At 38.6% G+C, this 18,825-nt stretch overlaps 1 protein-coding gene across 2 annotated transcripts in view; it reads right to left on the reverse strand.

The window, feature by feature from the left end:
- Positions 1-8,383: 8,383 nt before the first annotated feature.
- The window catches only part of WSCD2 (WSC domain containing 2), a 465,279-nt gene continuing 454,837 nt past the window's right edge, over positions 8,384-18,825 (reverse strand). For both annotated transcript variants that reach the window (XM_082264348.1, XM_082264347.1), the window contains exon 9: positions 8,384-9,454. In XM_082264348.1, coding sequence (XP_082120474.1) covers positions 9,102-9,454 — 353 coding nt within the window. In that variant the 3' untranslated portion in view covers positions 8,384-9,101. The remainder of the gene's footprint in view (positions 9,455-18,825) is intronic.

The following is an 18,825-nucleotide window of genomic DNA, read 5'->3' on the forward strand; positions in this document are numbered from 1 at the left end:
GTGTGTAATCTAACAATTCATGCTGGCTGCCTTTATGTATTTTTATCTAAGTGCAGATATCTCTTTGTGTTTTAGGATTCCCAAACTATATGTATACAGCTTCTGCTTCTGTATTGAGTCTGAGATACCATGTGCTTAACATTCTATGGTATTTGCCTTTTAGAATAAATTTGAAAAATACATCTGGTAATGCTTTCTCGAAAGTCAAATGTGCACAGGAGAACATTCCAATTAAAGTGCCACTCCCCTTTAAATATCTTCATTTCTGATAAACTCTCCTGCAATTCCCTATTAGGAGTTTATAACTTTGTGATATTTGTTTGGTAAATCACATACATAGTTAAATATATTTTTATTTGTAGTGACATGTTACCTCAGCTCTGCAAAAGGCTTAAAGCAATGGAAAAATACAAAACTCAACTGCAAAAACATGTCCTATACTATGTGCTCTTTGTAGGGTGCTTGAACGAGTCTCTAGGCAGTCATTTAAAAGAGTTATTATGTCAATAGAAAGAGTATTGACCTATGAATTTAATCGTGTGTCTACATTGTAGGCCGTAACTTACTGGCTAATAAGATGAAAGCAATTCTATAAGGTAGTTTTTTACAAGTTTTAGGTCTATGGTATCCGAATGTGTAGATCCTTAGAGAGAAACGTGCAGCATGTTTTTGGCAATTACATGCTTGATATTTATGGTACCAGAGTAGATTTTGTGGCCTTTGAACATGTAGTATTTTCAAGCCTCGAGTCTATGCAATGAGCAATTACAAACATGAGCCTGTCAAGGCTTGGTTTTTTTGGCTCAGGGAATCATTTTAATTAGCAGTAATATTACCAGGGTACCTTCTTATCTCTGTTCAACCATAACAACTGTTGATGCCCCATGCACTGCAAATGGGGCAGTAACATGAAATATACCTGTGAAAAATAACTTATTGCCATCATATGCATCAGTGTGCTTTGTCTGCACGTTACAGTTGTGTTATATATTATTTCTCTACAGTTCCTTTTCCTTTCGGTTGCACAATATAAAGTGATGAGAAAAAGGGACTGATCCATTCTTATTTCATGTAAATAGATATTGATATTTTGCTTACAAATCAAAGAGCTTTGTCATGCCTGTTTTACTTGTTGCCTGTCACTCGGTTTCAAAGCTAGGGACAGTTCCCCGTTTTCTCAAGAGCATATTGAAAGTTGTGCATTTCAGCAAAGGACGGACTAAAGCAGAACTTAACTGTACCGGACACCACAAACTGAGACACTATTTTCATTTCATTTCATTTTTATTATTCAAAGCAAACTCACCTGTCCATCCAGGTCTCCAGGCTTCATTTTGTTGAGAGATCAATTGAACCCTCACCCCCCCCCCCTCCTTAGCATTTTTAGCTGTGGGCATCTTGGGTAAGGATGGATAATCCATGTAGCATTTACTTCCTGGAATCCATCTGCATTTAATGGCAGACAGGGGGTTGTGCTTAACTGAGAAACCCCCACCCACCCCTCCTGATGACCCTTGGTATGTATGGCATCATTTGGCCTAGGCAGAAACCAGGAAGCAATTAAAGAAATTAGAAAAAAAAAAAAAGATTTAAAATGAGCAAATATAATATACCTTTGTATCTATTTATCAAGGCAAGAAGCAAATGAGTTGGAATCAGCTTTGAACTCTGACGTAGTAACCTGGAAGCGACATCACAACATTACTTCTGGTTTACCCGGCTGTGAACGGCGCCGATTTTGAAAAATCCAAAGTATTCAGAAACGCCAAATTTTGGCGTTTTTAATACTCTGACATGCAGTGAAGGGGTTTGGGGTCTTTTAGACCACAGATCCCTCCACAAAGAGTACCTGTCACTGCCTATTACGGTCACAAGGGATGTTTACATTCCTTGCGACAGCAATCAAAGTGATCTGATTTTTTTTTAAAAAAGGGACAGTGTAAAAAAAAAAAAACTTAAATAAAAAAATAACTGCGCAACAAAGAAAACGCATACATAAGTTGCGCCCGTAAATGTAAACCGTGTTCCTTTCACACACGTGAGATATTGCTGCGATTGTTAGAGCAAGGGCAATAATTCTGGCCAAAGACCTCCTCTAACGCTAAACCAGTAACTGGTAATTTTTTAAAAAACAAATCAAATCACTAACTAGAGAGTAAGTGAGTCAGTGCTCACTGGCATCTGATGGTACATGTAAATAATAAAACAAGGTATAACAAATGGAGAAAACGGTAATCAATCAAAAGTCCATATAATCCATAATCAGCTGGGGGGGTGAATGAATGAAGAAGGGTGCAAGGGCCAATGGAGGAAAATGGCAAGTGGTGAAAATGCAAAATATATACAAGGACCAGCAGCTCCTAATGGGGGTATCGGATTTCTCAAAACCAAAAGAAAAATGGCACCTGGTCAATGTAGATGAAAACAACAAAACTTTTATTCAATAATCACTTACAGGCGCGCGGGACTCACTTTCCGGCAAGTAGCCGGCAAGGAACTCTGAAGGTCCACCAGACCTTCAGAGCACATGCCCCGCTAGCATCAGCGGCTGCATGCAGGGCAAATATCTCCTAAACCGTGCAGGTTTAAGGAGATATTAATTGTACCTACAGGTAAGCCATTTTTATAGGCTTACCTGTAGGTAAAAGTAAAAAAAAAAATGAGTATACTACCGATTTAAGTGGTTATGAGAGTTTAATTCTGCTTGTGGTGATTGACTGATAAAGATTAATTTGCCTTTTTCAAATTAAATTAATGTACCTGCCCCTAATCCCTCAGATGAAGATAAGCCTTAAAAGAAGCCTAATCCCAGTGTTCCTTTTAAAGGACCAGGAACAGAAAACTGATATGCCTTCTGAGTTGTATTTTCAAACACAAACATCATGCATCCACTCAGACTGGGTCTTTAAAAACTGTATTGATCAATATACAAGAAAATAGCTTACAATGAGAAATGTGCATAAAATTCTGTAGCTGAACACTTGTTCCATAACTAAAGCTGGCCATAGATGGATTGAAATTCAGCTAGTTCTATCGATCGACCTTAGTACAACCAGCCTATCAGGTTTTTTCACTGCGGGTGGCTATAGGCGCCAGTAAGGATCATTGTATTCTAATGGCTGGCAAATCTGTGCCCTGAGAATACAATAGAACAGCGGGAGGGATTCCCCAACACTAACTGTGTTGATGGGGAAATCAAGCAGTTTTGCATAATGTATGGCCTGACTTGGATAACAGAGAATCTATGATAGCACTCAGGGGAGTGTTATTTAGAGTTGGAACACAATCATCACCATCTACATAACTAACTCAACAATTAACAAGCCAACATGTAGTGATCCATGGACCCTTGGCACAAAGTGCACAAGAGTATGGATTTTTTGTTCCATTTTCTTTCACAACCCTTCTTCCTTCTTTAAAATTGCAGCATAATGCAGGTTTATTTTTCATTATCATCAAAGCGGAACTAAACTCTCTATCAACAGTAACTATTTTTTAAACCTTATGCTGCTAGCTAGAGTAAATAGATAGGAAAGTATATCATTTTTACTTGTTTTGAACTTTTTTCACATTTCTTCAGTTGCTTTCTGTTCCCTGGCCCAAGCCAAATTGATGTCAGGGCGATAAGAATGTTGAACTCTCTTCCACAATTGGTGGTATCAGAGGGGAGTATTGAAACTTTCAAAAGACTCTTGGATGTGCATCTCAAAGAACACAACATACAGGGATATGGTAAATTATTATCGTTACTGACACACACACACACACACCTACACAGGTTGAACTGGATGGATTTGTGTCTTTATTCAAACTTAACTACTATGTTATTATGTCACACATACCAGGAGTGTTCATGTTTTTTTCTTTTATCTAGAGGAAAAGAGTAGGGGCTTCCTCAGCTAAGCACACCCTCCTGTCTGCATACCTGAGCTAAGGGCAGATGGATTCCTGGAAGTAAATGCCACATGAATCATCTGCCCTTACTCAAGATGGTTGTGGCTAGAAATGCTAGGGGGTTATTTTTCGAAGTGATTTCTCAACAAAAGGAAGCACGGAGACGACGATAGTTGAGTTTGTGTTGAATATTAAAAATTTAAATAGTGTTTTCAGTTTTTGGTGCTCAGATACAGTTTAGTTCTGCTTCCATATTATAACTTTTTTTAATATGCCTGTTTGTTCCCAAGAACATAAGTGTTATATTGTCTTTTCTGTTATTTTCTCTGCTTTAAAAATACAACATACTACAACTCTGTTCTCGTCGGCTTCCGTGTTTTTACATCACAGACAAGACGACAAAAGATATTTTGTTTAATGATTAATAAAGACGAAAGATGGTTTTGTTTAATGATTAATAAAAAAAATGCATTCATAAACTGAACAAGACTTAAAATAATTTGAAGACTGAATAAAAGCGCAAGCATAGTTTAAAGCTGAATTTTATACATGTAAAAACAAGCAATTTAATTCAGCTTTGAATTAATTTTATGAGGTTGTATGTCTTTTTACATGCAAGTAGCATAGTGGCTATATTCTTATGCACCCATACTGGAAAACAGAGTCAGTATACTCAGGCAAATAGAACTCCCTTTCTTTATGCAGTGCTGTCAGTCTAACACTGTCACCATGCTTACTAGAGGGGTGAACATGAGGATGACCTTATCTGTGTGCTGATGTTTGTTGTCCACTTTACAAGCTGGGGTGGTACCTTGCTTAACGCTTGTGGTTTTCAGGACCTGGCTGTGCTGTCTTGCACAACTACCTGGGTTACATAATGAGCAGATTTTCTTTTTAAATTTGACAAGTAAAACAGTTCATAATTAAATACAGGGCATCTCATAAAATTAAAATATCATCAAAAAGTTAATTTATTTCAGTAATTCAATTAAAAAATTAAACATATTTTGGATAGATGTGTCACACACAGAGTGAAATATTTCAAGCATTTCTTTCTTTTAATTTTGATGATTATGGCTTACAGCTTGTGAAAACCCGAAAATTCAGTATCTCAGAAAATTTGAATATTACATAAGACCAATAAAAAAAAAAAAGATTTTTAATACAGAAATGTTGGCTTACTGAAAACTATGTCAATGTACAGTATAGTATGCACTCAATACTTGGTCAGGGCTCCTTTTGCATGAATTGCAGCATCAATGCAGCGTGGCATTGAGACAATCTGCCTGTGGCACTCCTCAGGTGTTATGGAAGTCCAGGTTGCTTTGATAGCGGCCTTCAGCTTGTCTGCATTGTTGGGTCTGGTGTCTCTCATCTTCCTCTTGACAATACCCTACAGATTCTCTATGGCATTTAGGTCAGGCGAGTTTGCTGCCCAATCAAGCACAGTGATACCATGATCATTAAACCAGGTATTGGTACTTTTGGCAGTGTGGGCAGGTGCCAAGTCCTGCTGAAAAATGAAATCAGCAACTCCATAAAGCTGGTAAGCAGAGGGAAGCATGAAGTGCTCTAGAATCACCTGGTAGAGGGCTGCGCTGACTTTGGACTTGGATAAAACACAGTGGACCAACACCAGCAGATGACATGGCTCCCCAAATCATCACTGATTGTAGAAACATCACACTGAACCTCATGCAACTTGGATTCTGTGATGATTTGGGGTTTTCACTAGCTGTAAGCTATAATGATCAAAATTAAAAGAAAGAAATGCTTGAACTATATCAATCTGTGTGTAACACATCTATATAAAAACATATGAGTTTTACTTTTTGAAATAAATTACTGAAATATATTAACTTTTTGATGAGATTCTAATTTTATGAGATGCACCTATATGTATTTCAACTCTGTATTTCATTGTGTGGAGTTGACCCTTAAAAAAAGGATAACAAAAAATGAAAGACAACAAACTATTTAGTGAAAAACATATTTTCTCTCACTCAGTAATTCTGCTTTTTATTACTGAATAAAAACATCCATGAGTACATAGCAAAAAAGCAAACAGTAGGTTGTTTAGAGTGGAAAGACCCTTGATTAGTTGGGCAATAGCACGGAATATAAAATTCTTCTAAAATCCCCCAGTATTTATGTTTTGAAAAAAAAAAAAAAAAAAAACATGATTTAAGGACACTGCAAAAGTAAAATGAATATAATGCTGGTTCTATATTTTAATAGTAAACAGTTTTTTGTACTAATGCTTTGCAAAATTTAGATAAAGTGCTCTTGGTTCTTAAAAAATAGTTATAACTCACTTGTTTTTTTTTTTTTTGCAAAAAAAGAAAAGTTTTCACAAAATAAAAGGATGCAAAAAAGTCAATTGCAAACCAATTATCCACAAGATGGCTGTTAAATAGGCATTTTACTGGGTGTGGTTAGATTAGTGGCTTCAAAGCAGCCAAAGCTACTTAACTTTTTGTGGGAGAAACATATTGAATTGTGTTGCAGAACTATACAATTCAGCCTGGGATTTGACGTCCACACAAATAAAAACTCTTTTAAGTGTTTTCAGTTGCATGTATTTTACAATTGTTTACCCTTAATAGACTATTACCTTATTTCTAGATTTTTTTTTTTTTTTTTTTTTTACTATACACACAGTACAAAATATTTTCTTAGTTTATTACTACATAGATATGTATTTGTAATCATATATTTATCTGTTTTATAAATGTCAATGGTCTAAAGCAATCTTAATCATTTAGTGCTTTTTTTCAGTGGCATTAAGTATAGTGCAAATTTCTGTAATAAAACTTTGTAAAGTGTACATTAGCTGCGCATTTCCGGTTATCAAATGTATTGATGCTTTATTAACTTTATAAGAAATATTGTTTCTTCTTTATCATTCTTCATCACACACACAGTAAGATCTGTTTGCACAATCCATTTTTTTTTGTTATATTTTGATTGTATGGTATTGTGTAGGTTCACACAAATATTAGCAGTGCAATCTGATTATAACTGAAAAGGATCTTAAAGCTGAACCTTGGGAAACCAAATATTGTGCAAATATAAAAGCCATGTGTATTCTTACATGTAAATTGATGTGTTTTGTGTATTTCTTCCTAATCTGTAGAGTGTATCAGTGTGAAACTGTGCCTCTGTGCAGAAACTTCCTGTAATTAAAGAATTCCATGGTATTTTTTTACTTAGTTACATTGGTTCAGCTTAGGCTAATGTAACTATGTATACGACATACCTGGCCAACACTGCTGGAAATAGACACTGCTACTCCAGTATACTCTCCACTTGCTTCTAGGTCCTGCTCTGAGCAGTCAGCCTGATGCATTGTGAATACAGGAGGGTGGCCACTCAGCACAGACACCATTCATAGAATACTTTTCATTTTCAGAATGATTGCAAAGCCTTCTCTGATTGGCTGTGGTGGAGTGTGTGATGTCACCACCCGTTGCCTCCCCACCTCATCCAATCAAAAAATGCAAATTGTTTACTAATTGTAATAGAGAGGATTGTGTACAATTGTACAATGACAGCATGAGCTACAGTCTAAATAAATAACTTTCCAGCACATTCAGTTTTTTGGTATTTTTTAAATGTAATATATCTTAAATAATCTATAGAATTGTATTGCATAGGATTCACACAATGTTGACGCAGGATTCACACATTTTTCCAATAAAAACTAATAAGAAAAATGCGTGAATCTTTAGTGTGAGTCCTTTGTGAAAAGACAAACCTCTGAGGGCCTGTTCACATCACTGTCTGGTGGTACATGCGTTGCAGCAGTGTGGCGCCATTTATTATGAATGGCACCCCAGTTCACCTTGCGCTACAACCCGTAACTATGCATTGTAGTGTGTTGCATTAAAGAAAATACTATATTCATTGTTTTTGGTGTATTAGAGAGTTCATTAAAATAAACTGGCAGCTTTCACACAATGCACTTTAACATGCGGGTGCTAACACCGTGCAACAATGTGAACGGGCCCCAAGTGGTCCTGCAGAATTTAGTCCATGAGCCTTGGGGAAAAAATATTAAAAGGCTCATGTTCTCTCATACAGATGGGTATATCATGTTGTGTGTGTGCCTGTGATACTGCCAAGAAAATAATGATTTAACTAGACATAAGAGAATATTATATTTGCGTAGGGTAAATATTTGCACACTAGGGCATTCTAGCACTGCTGACTCCCATCACTTGATCCCATCAATGTAAATTTAAGGATTAGCTATATCCAGCTGTAATACTGTATATAAGGCTAACTTTATAATGTAACAGGTTAGGGAAACCACATTAAGAAAATAATATTTGTACTCTTCAAATTACCCCACACAAATATTATTCAGCCATAAACACCACTGATATATTCTCCCTGCATGTTCTCTATTGGATATATATAGTGTATGTATGTATATATATATATATATATGTATATATATATACATATATACATATATATGACACACACACATACAGTATCACAAACCGAAAACCTGCAGATAAATCTAAATCTTGCTGCATATAACCTTGGTAAATGTAAAGTCTGCACTGGCATATATTGTGTTGTGTCTGCAAAATATTTGATCTTGGTTGCCATGTAAACGGCTGCTGACTCCAGTCCCGGAAGAGACCCTTTAAAGAGCTTGTTAAAGATGATGTTCAGGCTTCAGCACACATTGGTCATACACAGAGACCAAGCTGCTGACTGCCTAAGTCCTGCTCATGCATATTGTATGCTTTAAAATCTCTTGCGCATGGGCTTTGATTTATAGGCACTAATAAATCATGACTTTTTTTTTTTTTTATTCCACTGTAAGATAATTTTTCTCTGTGACAATGTGCAAAGCTCAAGCTGCTCCCAATGACAGCAGAAATTGCCACTTGATAAGCAAAATCTGTGCTTACATTATAATTTACCCGCTGGAATTTCAAATTGCAGCAATGAACACAACTGCTAAAACCATAGGGAAATCTGCATTGAAATGAGTTTATCCATGTTAATCTAATTGGACATAAATATAACCTTCATCTTGGCCAGATCTGTGAAGCGCTGTAATCATTGTTTCATGCACATAAATTCATTAAGTTAGTAGCAGCAGGAAGTCTTCAAAGCCACCCACTGGGTGGAAGTAGCTATCAACCCAGAACTGAGGTCCCAGAGACATTCACGGCTAATCAGTGTCATCATCTTGGATAGTAGTCTTCTGGAACACCAGTGAGATTTCGAAGTTTTAGGGCAGCATCCACTGTCCTTATATAGTTGCTGATCATTTTTCTCATGTCTTCAGTGTAAGGGTCGTATTCCAACTTTCTCAGACCAGAGCGCTTGAAGTTTCCATCCTTCTGGCCTTCCACACACAAAAGTCTGTCAGCTAATACAGGGAGGCCAAGCAAGTTAATCATCCTCTTTAGCTGAAAGAAGAGGTCTTGTTTGAGGTCTTCGAAATGTACAACCAGTACATTTTTTCCATACTTTAGCCAGTCCAAGGTATGTGTTGCCCACCATGGTGCATAGTTGTTTATAAATTCTGGCCATTCTGAAAAAGCAACAAATATTTAGGTTAATAAAAATATATTTTAACAATATATGTAAGAAATGCTTTATAATAGGAGGAAAGATCAAATACTACAATCCTGTTGACCTTTTTTTTTTTTTTCAATTAGATGCTTTTAGTGTTTTTTCAGAAAATGTTCACTAGAAATTGCATTGCTTGGTACAGTTTCACAAACGTAACAAGATATAACTGTTTGACAGCAGTAGTAGCAAAAAAGAATTTAATTTCTCATCTCCATATTTATTTACATTCTACTTTACAACACCTGTACTCAGCAAATCTAGTACAAAACTCCTCCCTTGTATCCAAGGCATTCTCTGGTATCATATCTTGCCATTACTGCTGTCCCAAACAATTTATTGTATATAAATACTCTATCAAAGTTAATGGGGTTGATTTACTAAAGGCAAATATGTTGTTCACTTTGCAAGGGAAGTTGCACCTTGTAAGGGAACTTGCCACAGAGCTTAGTAAATGTGGTGAAAATTCATACCAAAATAAAAAAAAATAAAAACAGCATGTATGCTTTCATGTTATTGGATGATGGAAATCAGCAGAGCTTCACTTCATTACCTAAGGTTTTGGGCAAATTCACTTGCAAATTGCAACCTCCCTTGCAAAGTGAACAGTCTATTTGCCTTTAGTAAATCAAACCCAGTGTCTACATACTGCTAAGTAAGCCCCTTATGTAGCAGTGTTCAGGCCTGGCTGTGCAGGCTCCAAAAATGTAATGGGAGGATGCTATCCAAAAAGTCTATGTGTACCCAATATTTAACTCCAATTTATTTTGTAGCTTTAGATTAAGTGGACTCTTTGCGGTTTGTTTCCTGTTAGGGAGTGATCCCTTTATTTCCTGCCCCAGAAAGGACACAACAAGAAGTGGGAGGAACGCTCTCCAATCCCTCCTTTCACTGAAACAGAAAGGACATATGAAAACTACCAAAAATCAGCAATCTCCCCTAACACCCCACTGTGGCTAAACCCCTCCTTATCACACTTCTACATGCTCCCGGATCCACACACATGGACCAGATATGGCATTAAAACCATTGCCCAGGTAGCGCCACAACAATCCCTACTTCAGCTGGCACAACTCTCTTCCACATATAATGTTCCATCACACTACCTCTTCTGTTATTTCCAGCTCTCTCACGCTTTCACTTCACAATTTCCACACTCCTCTTGCACAATCATACATTCGGCTCTAGAGGAGATCCTCCACACAGAATGCCATAAAAAGCCCATCTCCCGTCTATACTCATTTAACATTGGCTTCTTTGCGTCCTTTAGAGGGGCTTTGGTTGTGATGGAAACAGGTTATTACAGAACTGGGCAATGACAATTGGGATGATGTGTGGGACTTTCCATTTCAGACCCTGGTCTCCTTACGCAATCACCTTGTACAATTTCAGATAGTTCACAGAGCTTACTTTACTCCCTATAGGGTCAACAAATTTAACCCAACAAGTTCTCCAGAATGCTGGTGATGCGGCCACTCTCCGGGTAATTTTACCCACATCTTCTGGTCCTGCCACAAAATAGTGAATTACTGGGAAGAGGTGCTGTCTCTCATCAATTTAGTCATGTCACTTTCCATTAAGCCCTCTATGAGCATCTGTCTATTAGGCCTGATAGACACCCTGGCTCTGACTATAGCGAAACGAACTCTGATCAGTATACTCTTATTCTACGCCAGAAAGCAAATAGCAATGCAATGGAAAAAGCCCCCCCCCCCCCCCCCCCATCCATTTCCCTATGGAATCACCTTGTGCATAATAATCTCCCTTTATATAAGGATACTTATTACAATAGGGGTTGCCCCAAAAAAATTTGACAAAATATGGCACTGTTGGATAGCCAACTACACAACAGCACCAGCAGCATCTCTAGTAGCACTGTGAAATGCTGCCGTTTATGCCTGTATTGTAGCCACCTTTATAGAATGTATCGAATGTATTTCAAGTGTAGCTTACGATATCCATGTGGCTTTTCACATTTACTACCCAAATGGCATCTCCAAAGTCTGTACAAGGATCTGACACAAACCTGTGGACTCATTTATGGAAGGTTTCCGCCTTATTTGGAGTTTTTTGCATTAAGTGCATGCATTAAGTTTGTGTGTTCCTTTTGTGTTTTCTTTGTCTGTATTGTTTAATCTGTTGTGTGCAAACCTCAAGAAACAGATTTATATATAAAAAAAAAAAAACTTCCAACAAAGATATACACCTAAAATTGTATTCGACAATATGTTTTATTAACCACTGCAATTACCACCCAGCTCAACCCATTATGTAATGTTATTGTCCTTTAGTGTCTTCACAGTCTGGTAAATAATACCAAGCATTGTTTGAGTTAGTATTTTGTTTCTCCTCTGAGTGTATATGGTTACACTCAATACTAGTATTTAAAGCACTGAGGTTTAGAAATTAAGCTAAACGCCAGTCAAATAGCCAAATACAGATATGAAACACTGTACATAAATGGAAGCTGGTTTCCCCAGTCAAAAGATTAGAATGTCTGAGATTTGAACAGCCCTTTCTGATCAAACAGCTAGCCTGGTGACCTGATTTTTCCCAGCTACAATTAAGCAATACAGGTAGGTCATCTCCCTTCTCCAGCCTGTGACTGGGTAATGAAGAAGCTACAGCAGACTGATGAGATCATTCCTCTGATCCCTCTTCTATCGTCCTGTCAGCTTGTTCTCATCATTATGTACTCTGCAGCACATCTAACTGGACCCCAACGCTGCCCTCCTTCTTACAGTCTTGCTGCACAGGAGTTACAAGAAAATCATACCAATTGCAATTCAGGTGCTTACATTTGTTTGCATTTCAAAATGCATTTATTACCCTCTAATAAATATCTTATTCCTTAACTTGGTGTAAATCTGTCTGAAGTTCAGCTTGAAGCTGGATCATTATTGGTAACATTTCCACTGTGGGGGGTCTATACTACATAGAACTACTTTGTTGGAACTAGCTTCCTCTTTACTGCCTTTGATGTATGTTATGTTTTGATGGCTTGTCTTCCGACCTTTTCTGATTTGACTTTCTTGTTATGTGTTCTGACATGTACATTGATATATTCAATAAAACATTTGAAAAAGAAGCTAGATCATTAACCAAGTGTAAGAACTTGTATTCTTAAACTGGCTGGGATATCATCTGATCTGGCAAAATTAGGATGCTCAGACTTCCGGTTTTAATGCATATAGTAGAATCTGAAAAATACTGACTGCTCATGGATTTTAGAAAGACTGAATCCCATGCCCTCAGCCACTTTTATTAATTTGAAAGCATTGCTGTAATGGCTTCATTCATTTTAAAGATGATGGCACACCAGAAAATTACAAAAAGACATAATGCTTTAGCATTGAAAAGTGTTACAGAAGTTTCCCGTTATGTCCATAGCTCCTGCAGCAGTTAGACCATTTCATTATGGAGTAAGGAAGCTGATGCATTGGGTTCAGACACTTCCAGCACTACATTGCTCAATGCTAGAATTGCAGTCCTTTGTAGTTCAAGAGAAAAAAAGTTAGAGGACATTAGCAGCAGACAATGTGAGTCAGCGTCTGTAATTTGTGAAATGCCTGATTAATGTTTCTGTTCTCTGCAGAGAATAAGTCAATTGGGAGATTTAGCCAAATGGAAGCTTGAAGCATGCTCATTTATTAGGATCATTAGGTGGGACAGGGTAAAGCTGCTTCTCTGTACTAGCAAATATTTAACCCTAAATACAAACTAATTGCTGTGCACAGCATTTATTTAGTTAATGTCAGTGTTTAAAGGGACAATTCACATTACACATTAAAAGCACTTTGTGCAGATTGTATGGAGTATTTGGATTCTGGTTAGCCAGGACAAAGATTTATTTTTCGTATACCTCCCTACATGAGACTGCAAAACCATGAATGCAAGATGGAATTCAACTGCTAGACTACAGTTTTCAGTGCAACGATTTTATAAAATGTACACTCAGTTTACTAAACTGTGTGCCATTTTCCAAAAAATCATTAAAGAGGAAGTAAACTCCCCTCTAATGTTTGTACTTATAAGTAAGCATATAATAAGGCTTACCTATAGGTATTGTAAATATGTTCAAAACTTGCACCATTTAGGGGATATTTACTGTATACTGCGCTGATGACATCGGCACATGCGTTCTGAAAGAAAGGCCGCCCGTACCATTTCTTCAGAGCCTTGTGCCGTGACCGGCGACTCCCTCGCATGCACAGGAGTGACATCATGCCGCTTTGGCCAGTCACACAGCCGAAAACCAAGGAAGCCGGGTGAAGATGGATGCGGCCTGCAACGGGGACAATGAGGGCTTTGGTTGCTGCAGGTAAGGGTCTCAATGTGCTGGTATGCAAATATGCGATGCATACTAGCTCATAATGCCTTTACTTTGCAGGTAAGAAAAAATAAAAATAAAAAGATTATTTCCTCTTTAATTGAAGCTTTAACTATAACCACTGAACATATTACCAAAAATAGCATAATAGTTGTTACAGCTTAGAAAATCCTGTTATGTAAAGATGCCTGAATTTAATGCCCATTCACAGTTTCCGGATTTGAAATAATGAAAAGCATGCATTGCAAGTAAAAATCCAATTCATTATTATGCAGCTACACTATATTGCCAAACGTATTGAGACGCCTGCTTTTACACGCACATGAAGTTTAATGGCATCCCAGTCTTATGCCTCGTACACACGCAACGATTGTTGGCCGTGAATTTTCGGCCAACGTCCGATTGGCCGATTTTCGGCTTGTTAGTATGATGCTTCCGACAACCGACTGCGACTTTTCGGCCGAACAAAATCTGGTGTGCGTGCTATAAAATTTTTGTTGGCCGTCAACAGAACGGCCGATTTTCCGTCAGTCAGTACAGATTTCGGCAGACAAAAATCAGATGAGCAAGACTGGGCATGCTCAGAGAAGAAAAAACACACGGAAAGTAAACCAGCACATGACATCACTTCTGAAGTTGGTTGTTGTTGGCCGAGAAAATTTGTGTGCAGTCTAAAGCACATTTCAACCAACACAACAACACTGGACAATAATCGTTGCGTGTGTACGAGGCTTAAAGTTATTTTTTGATGTCCAAGTCTATCCTATTATGTGCCCGTAAAGTCCACCTTTGTGCCTAGTTAATTCATACAACTGGGCTGTTTTTTTTTCTTTTGTCTGTTTTTTGGATTATGGCACGCTTTTGGTAGCTTAATGTTTTGGGTCTTTATTTCAACAGACTTCCATAACAAGCATCAACTACTATAGCACCCCATAGCTATATCAAATACACTATATTGTCAAAAGCATTGGGACGCCTGTCTTTACACACACATGAACTTTAATGGAATCCCAGTCATACCCTGTTTTTTATGGTATTAGGAGTGTTAGAATCTTTTACGAATAAAAGCAAGGTTCAGGGTTAAGCCATTCGAGAGATGCCATTCCTTTAAAAGCACGTTACTAGTGTGTTTTTTTTTCAGCTGGTCCCTTTTCAGGTGAAGGTTTCTTCTACGCACCTGCTTGTGCCATCTGCTGACTTAAACTGCACATCATGTATTACCAGTTTTACATTGCCCACAGTACACTGTGTCACCGCCTGTGCAAAGGTTGCTGTTAGCTCCTGTGAGACCTCCAGTATGCTATACAATATACTGTATTTAGCATTGGTGTATCCTATCTGTTATCTGATGATGAGTTTGAGGCTGGGTTCACACTGTGTGCGGAGCAGCTTGTAGCAGTGGGTCTGGGGCATCCCTGTTCACCATTTCAGGTCCAAATTTTTGGCTGAATTTGGACCTCAAACTAACAATAGGACCCTTCTGGAAACTGCTCGCAGCCATCCCGGAGCTGTGTGAACCGGCTTCATTGAGAGCCAGTCATAGTCTCCTGACATGCGAATTGGATGCAGGGAAACCCGCATCTAATTTGCCCCACTGTGAACCCAGCCAAAGCTAGATACACACTATACAACTTTTGTTGTTCGATTTCCTTTAGATTTACCTTCAACTATGTAGTGCAAGGGCCTTCCTGATTGCATACAAATTGAAAGTGTTTAGGTTTGACCTTATATTATATGCTTTTGGTAAATATAAAAGGAAAAACAAATCTAAAGAAAGTTGTATAGTGTATATCCAGCTTTACTCTGTAGAGTTACTCTGACTGAACACTGCTTGACCTCGGTCTTTGGACTATGCTTTTGTACTTCAGTTTCCTGTCTGCTTATTTTAGTGGGGCATCCAAAGTTTTGTGACCTGGAAGTGTCATGCACCCAAAGTTATACCTTAATGGGGGACCATTGAGAACACAAGGCACTCTAACATTGATATTCCTCTTAAGAGACAATAGAGAACCATGGAAACCACTGGGGACAATGAAAATCAAATAATCACAGGTAGAGAGCGCCAAACTTTTTTCTACACAGAGGCAATTTAGTATCATATATGCCAATGCCATGGCCTGTTCCAGTCCAAGGTCTGGTCTTTACATCTATGTATTGTGGTAACAAATGTACTTTACTGTGCTTTATTGCAGAAATTGGTAAAGAATGATACAAAGTATACTGTATTGTGGTGCCTTTCATTTTGAAAGGTACGACAAGGAATTTTAAAATCAACTGTATATTGTGGTGTGTTGCACTAAAAAAAAAAAAAAAAAAACGAAAGTGCAGGTTTGTGTTGTGTTGTGTGGTGTGTTGTGTGGTGTGTTGACTGCACATTCAAAATGAATAAACTGCACTACCATGATACATGTTATTGTACGTGTAGTAACATACAGCACTAGTGTCAATCCAGCCCAACTGCAAAAGCAAACTATACAGTTCTGCATCTACAGATTTATTTATTTATAAAGACATAGGTTGGTTTAATTATCTGAATCAGACAGGCCTGTTCCAATCCAAGGCCGTAGTTACATCTGTGTGTTGAAGTAAACGTGTCCACAAATGGATTGAAATTTGTCTGGTTCAGCAATGACCAGCTAAATTTTGATTCATGTATGGGCGGAGAGGTTGTACAGAAGTCGATTTACTTCTCTGCTTCTGTACAAATGTGCTTTCGGATTTTCCCTGCTCGATTAGCGCTGTGGGCTATAGTTTGCAGCACTGATCAGAGTATTCTAATAGCTGGGAAGTCTACCAGCTGCCATAATACAGTAGCTCATCTGGGAGGATTGACCCATTAACATTAAATCCCAGCTGTCATAATAATACAATAGATCATCTGGCAGAATTGACCCATTCACATTGAGTGTGAGGATGGGGGAATCAAGTCAGTTTTTTTCTTGCAACCCGCTCGAAGAATGAAAAATTGAGCACTCATCTATGGGCTGTGTTACAAGTGTGTTTTACTGTGCATTTCTGCAATTTGTGATACAAGATTTGCCTTTAACCGCCCGCAGCCTTTTTACTGCGGCAGTGCGGCACTCCTGCGTGAACCGACGTAGACCTACGTCGGTCGCGTGCAGGCAGCTAGGGGGTGAGCGTGCACCGCTGGCGGTGGCACGCTCCTGCCCCCACTCGGCAGTGAGGAAGCCGATGCACGGGTCAGGGGGCTCTAATTGCTGCCTGACACCCGCGATCGCTCCCCGCTGAGAGAGAAGAACGGTCAGCTGTTGTAAACACAACTGACCGTTCTTCTACCTGAAATGATCATAGAGCCCCCGTGATCCTTCTATATAGGTTTTTTTTTACCAAAAATATGTAGCAGAAAACAAATTGGCCTAAAATGTTAAAAAATTTAGATTTTTACATTTTTTTAAGAATGTTATATAGCAAAAATGAAAAATATTGTTTTTTTTTTTCAGAATTGTCGCTCTTTTTTTGTTTATAGCGCAAAAAATAAAAATTGCAGATGTGACCAAAAGAAAGCTCTATTTGTGGGGAAAAAAAGGACATCAATTTTGGATACAGCGTTGCATGGCCGCGCAATTTTCGGTTAAAATAATGCAGTGCGGAATTGCAAAATATGGCCTGGTCATTAAGGGAGAAAATCTTATGGTCCAGAAGTGGTTAAGTTTGAATGGCAACCCAATGCACCACAATGCATTTAATGAAGATATTGTGTAATGTAGTGTGTTGCACTTAAAAAAAAAGAAAAGAAAAGATGTAGGTCTGATATATAATTCGTATATATTTATGTTAAAAGTAAATGATTGTTCTAAAATGTACATCTCAGTTTTTCCTCATTTGCAAGCGTTAGCAAACACTTTTTTTCTTAAGCAGGTATGAAGGTGCCTGCACTTCATAATTGCAGTAGCTTGACCACCCCCCAACTCCCGTACTGCTTAGTAGCAGAGACTATTAAAAGCAGAGGTCTTCAAACTATGGCCCTCCAGTTGTTCAGGAACTACAATTCCCATCATGCCTTGTCATGTCTGTGAATGTCAGAGTTTTACAATGCGTCATGAGATGTATAGTTCCGCAACAGCTGGAGGGCCGTAGTTTGGGGATTCCTGATTTAAAGTGTATCTACGGTCAAATTTTAAAATCCTATATTAATTTCCACACTGTGATTAAATGTTTATAACTTATGTCGATTATTCTGAATAATCTTGAAGTCTGTAAACTTACTTTGGAAAGATCACCAGGCATGAATTTCCTTGAATTCTGTGACACATTCACTATGCCCTGTGAGTAGGCACTGTAGTGTCACACAGTCCACAGAGCCTTCCTTCTGAACTACAGAGGTGCTCAGAGGGGGGAGCTTCAGGAGGCGGAGTCAGTACAGGAATCCCGGCTTACAGGCAGCAAGGTACCATGGGATATCTAGTCCTTAGAAATGGAAAGTAAATGGCAAAGCAGAAGCTGCAAAGCATGCAGGGAATCTAGGATGTTGTGGAAAGAGATTGCCAATAGACAGCAGCAGACAGATAGCACTCACAACATGAAAGGAAATTTTTCAAGTAAGCTTAACCACTTGCCGACTGCCGCACGACTATTTACGTTGGCAGTCAGCCCCTCACAGGCAAAGCGACGTAGGGCTACGTCGTTAGCCTGTAAGGGTTTTGGGAGCGAGCGCAACCCGCCGGATGCACGCTCCCACTCGCGCTCGGTCACGGACCCCCCCGCGCATGTGCCTGGCGGACCCGATGTCCGCCGGGCACTCGCGATCGTCCGTGACAGCGGGAGAAAGGCAGGCGGCTAGTGTAAACAAAGCCACCTGTCAGTCTCCCCTGTGTAAGAATGGTGATCAAACAGTTCTACTATGTAGGACCGTTGATCACTGTTCTTACACATCAAGCCACAGCCAATCACAGTTAGAAACACGCCCCTAGGACACACTTAACCCCTCCCTCTCCAATACAGTTAACTCCTTCACTGCCAGTGTCATTTTTACAGTAACAGTG

The sequence above is a fragment of the Pelophylax lessonae genome, assembly GCF_965119305.1.
Source record: "Pelophylax lessonae genome assembly, chromosome: 1".
Lineage (NCBI taxonomy): Eukaryota > Metazoa > Chordata > Amphibia > Anura > Ranidae > Pelophylax > Pelophylax lessonae.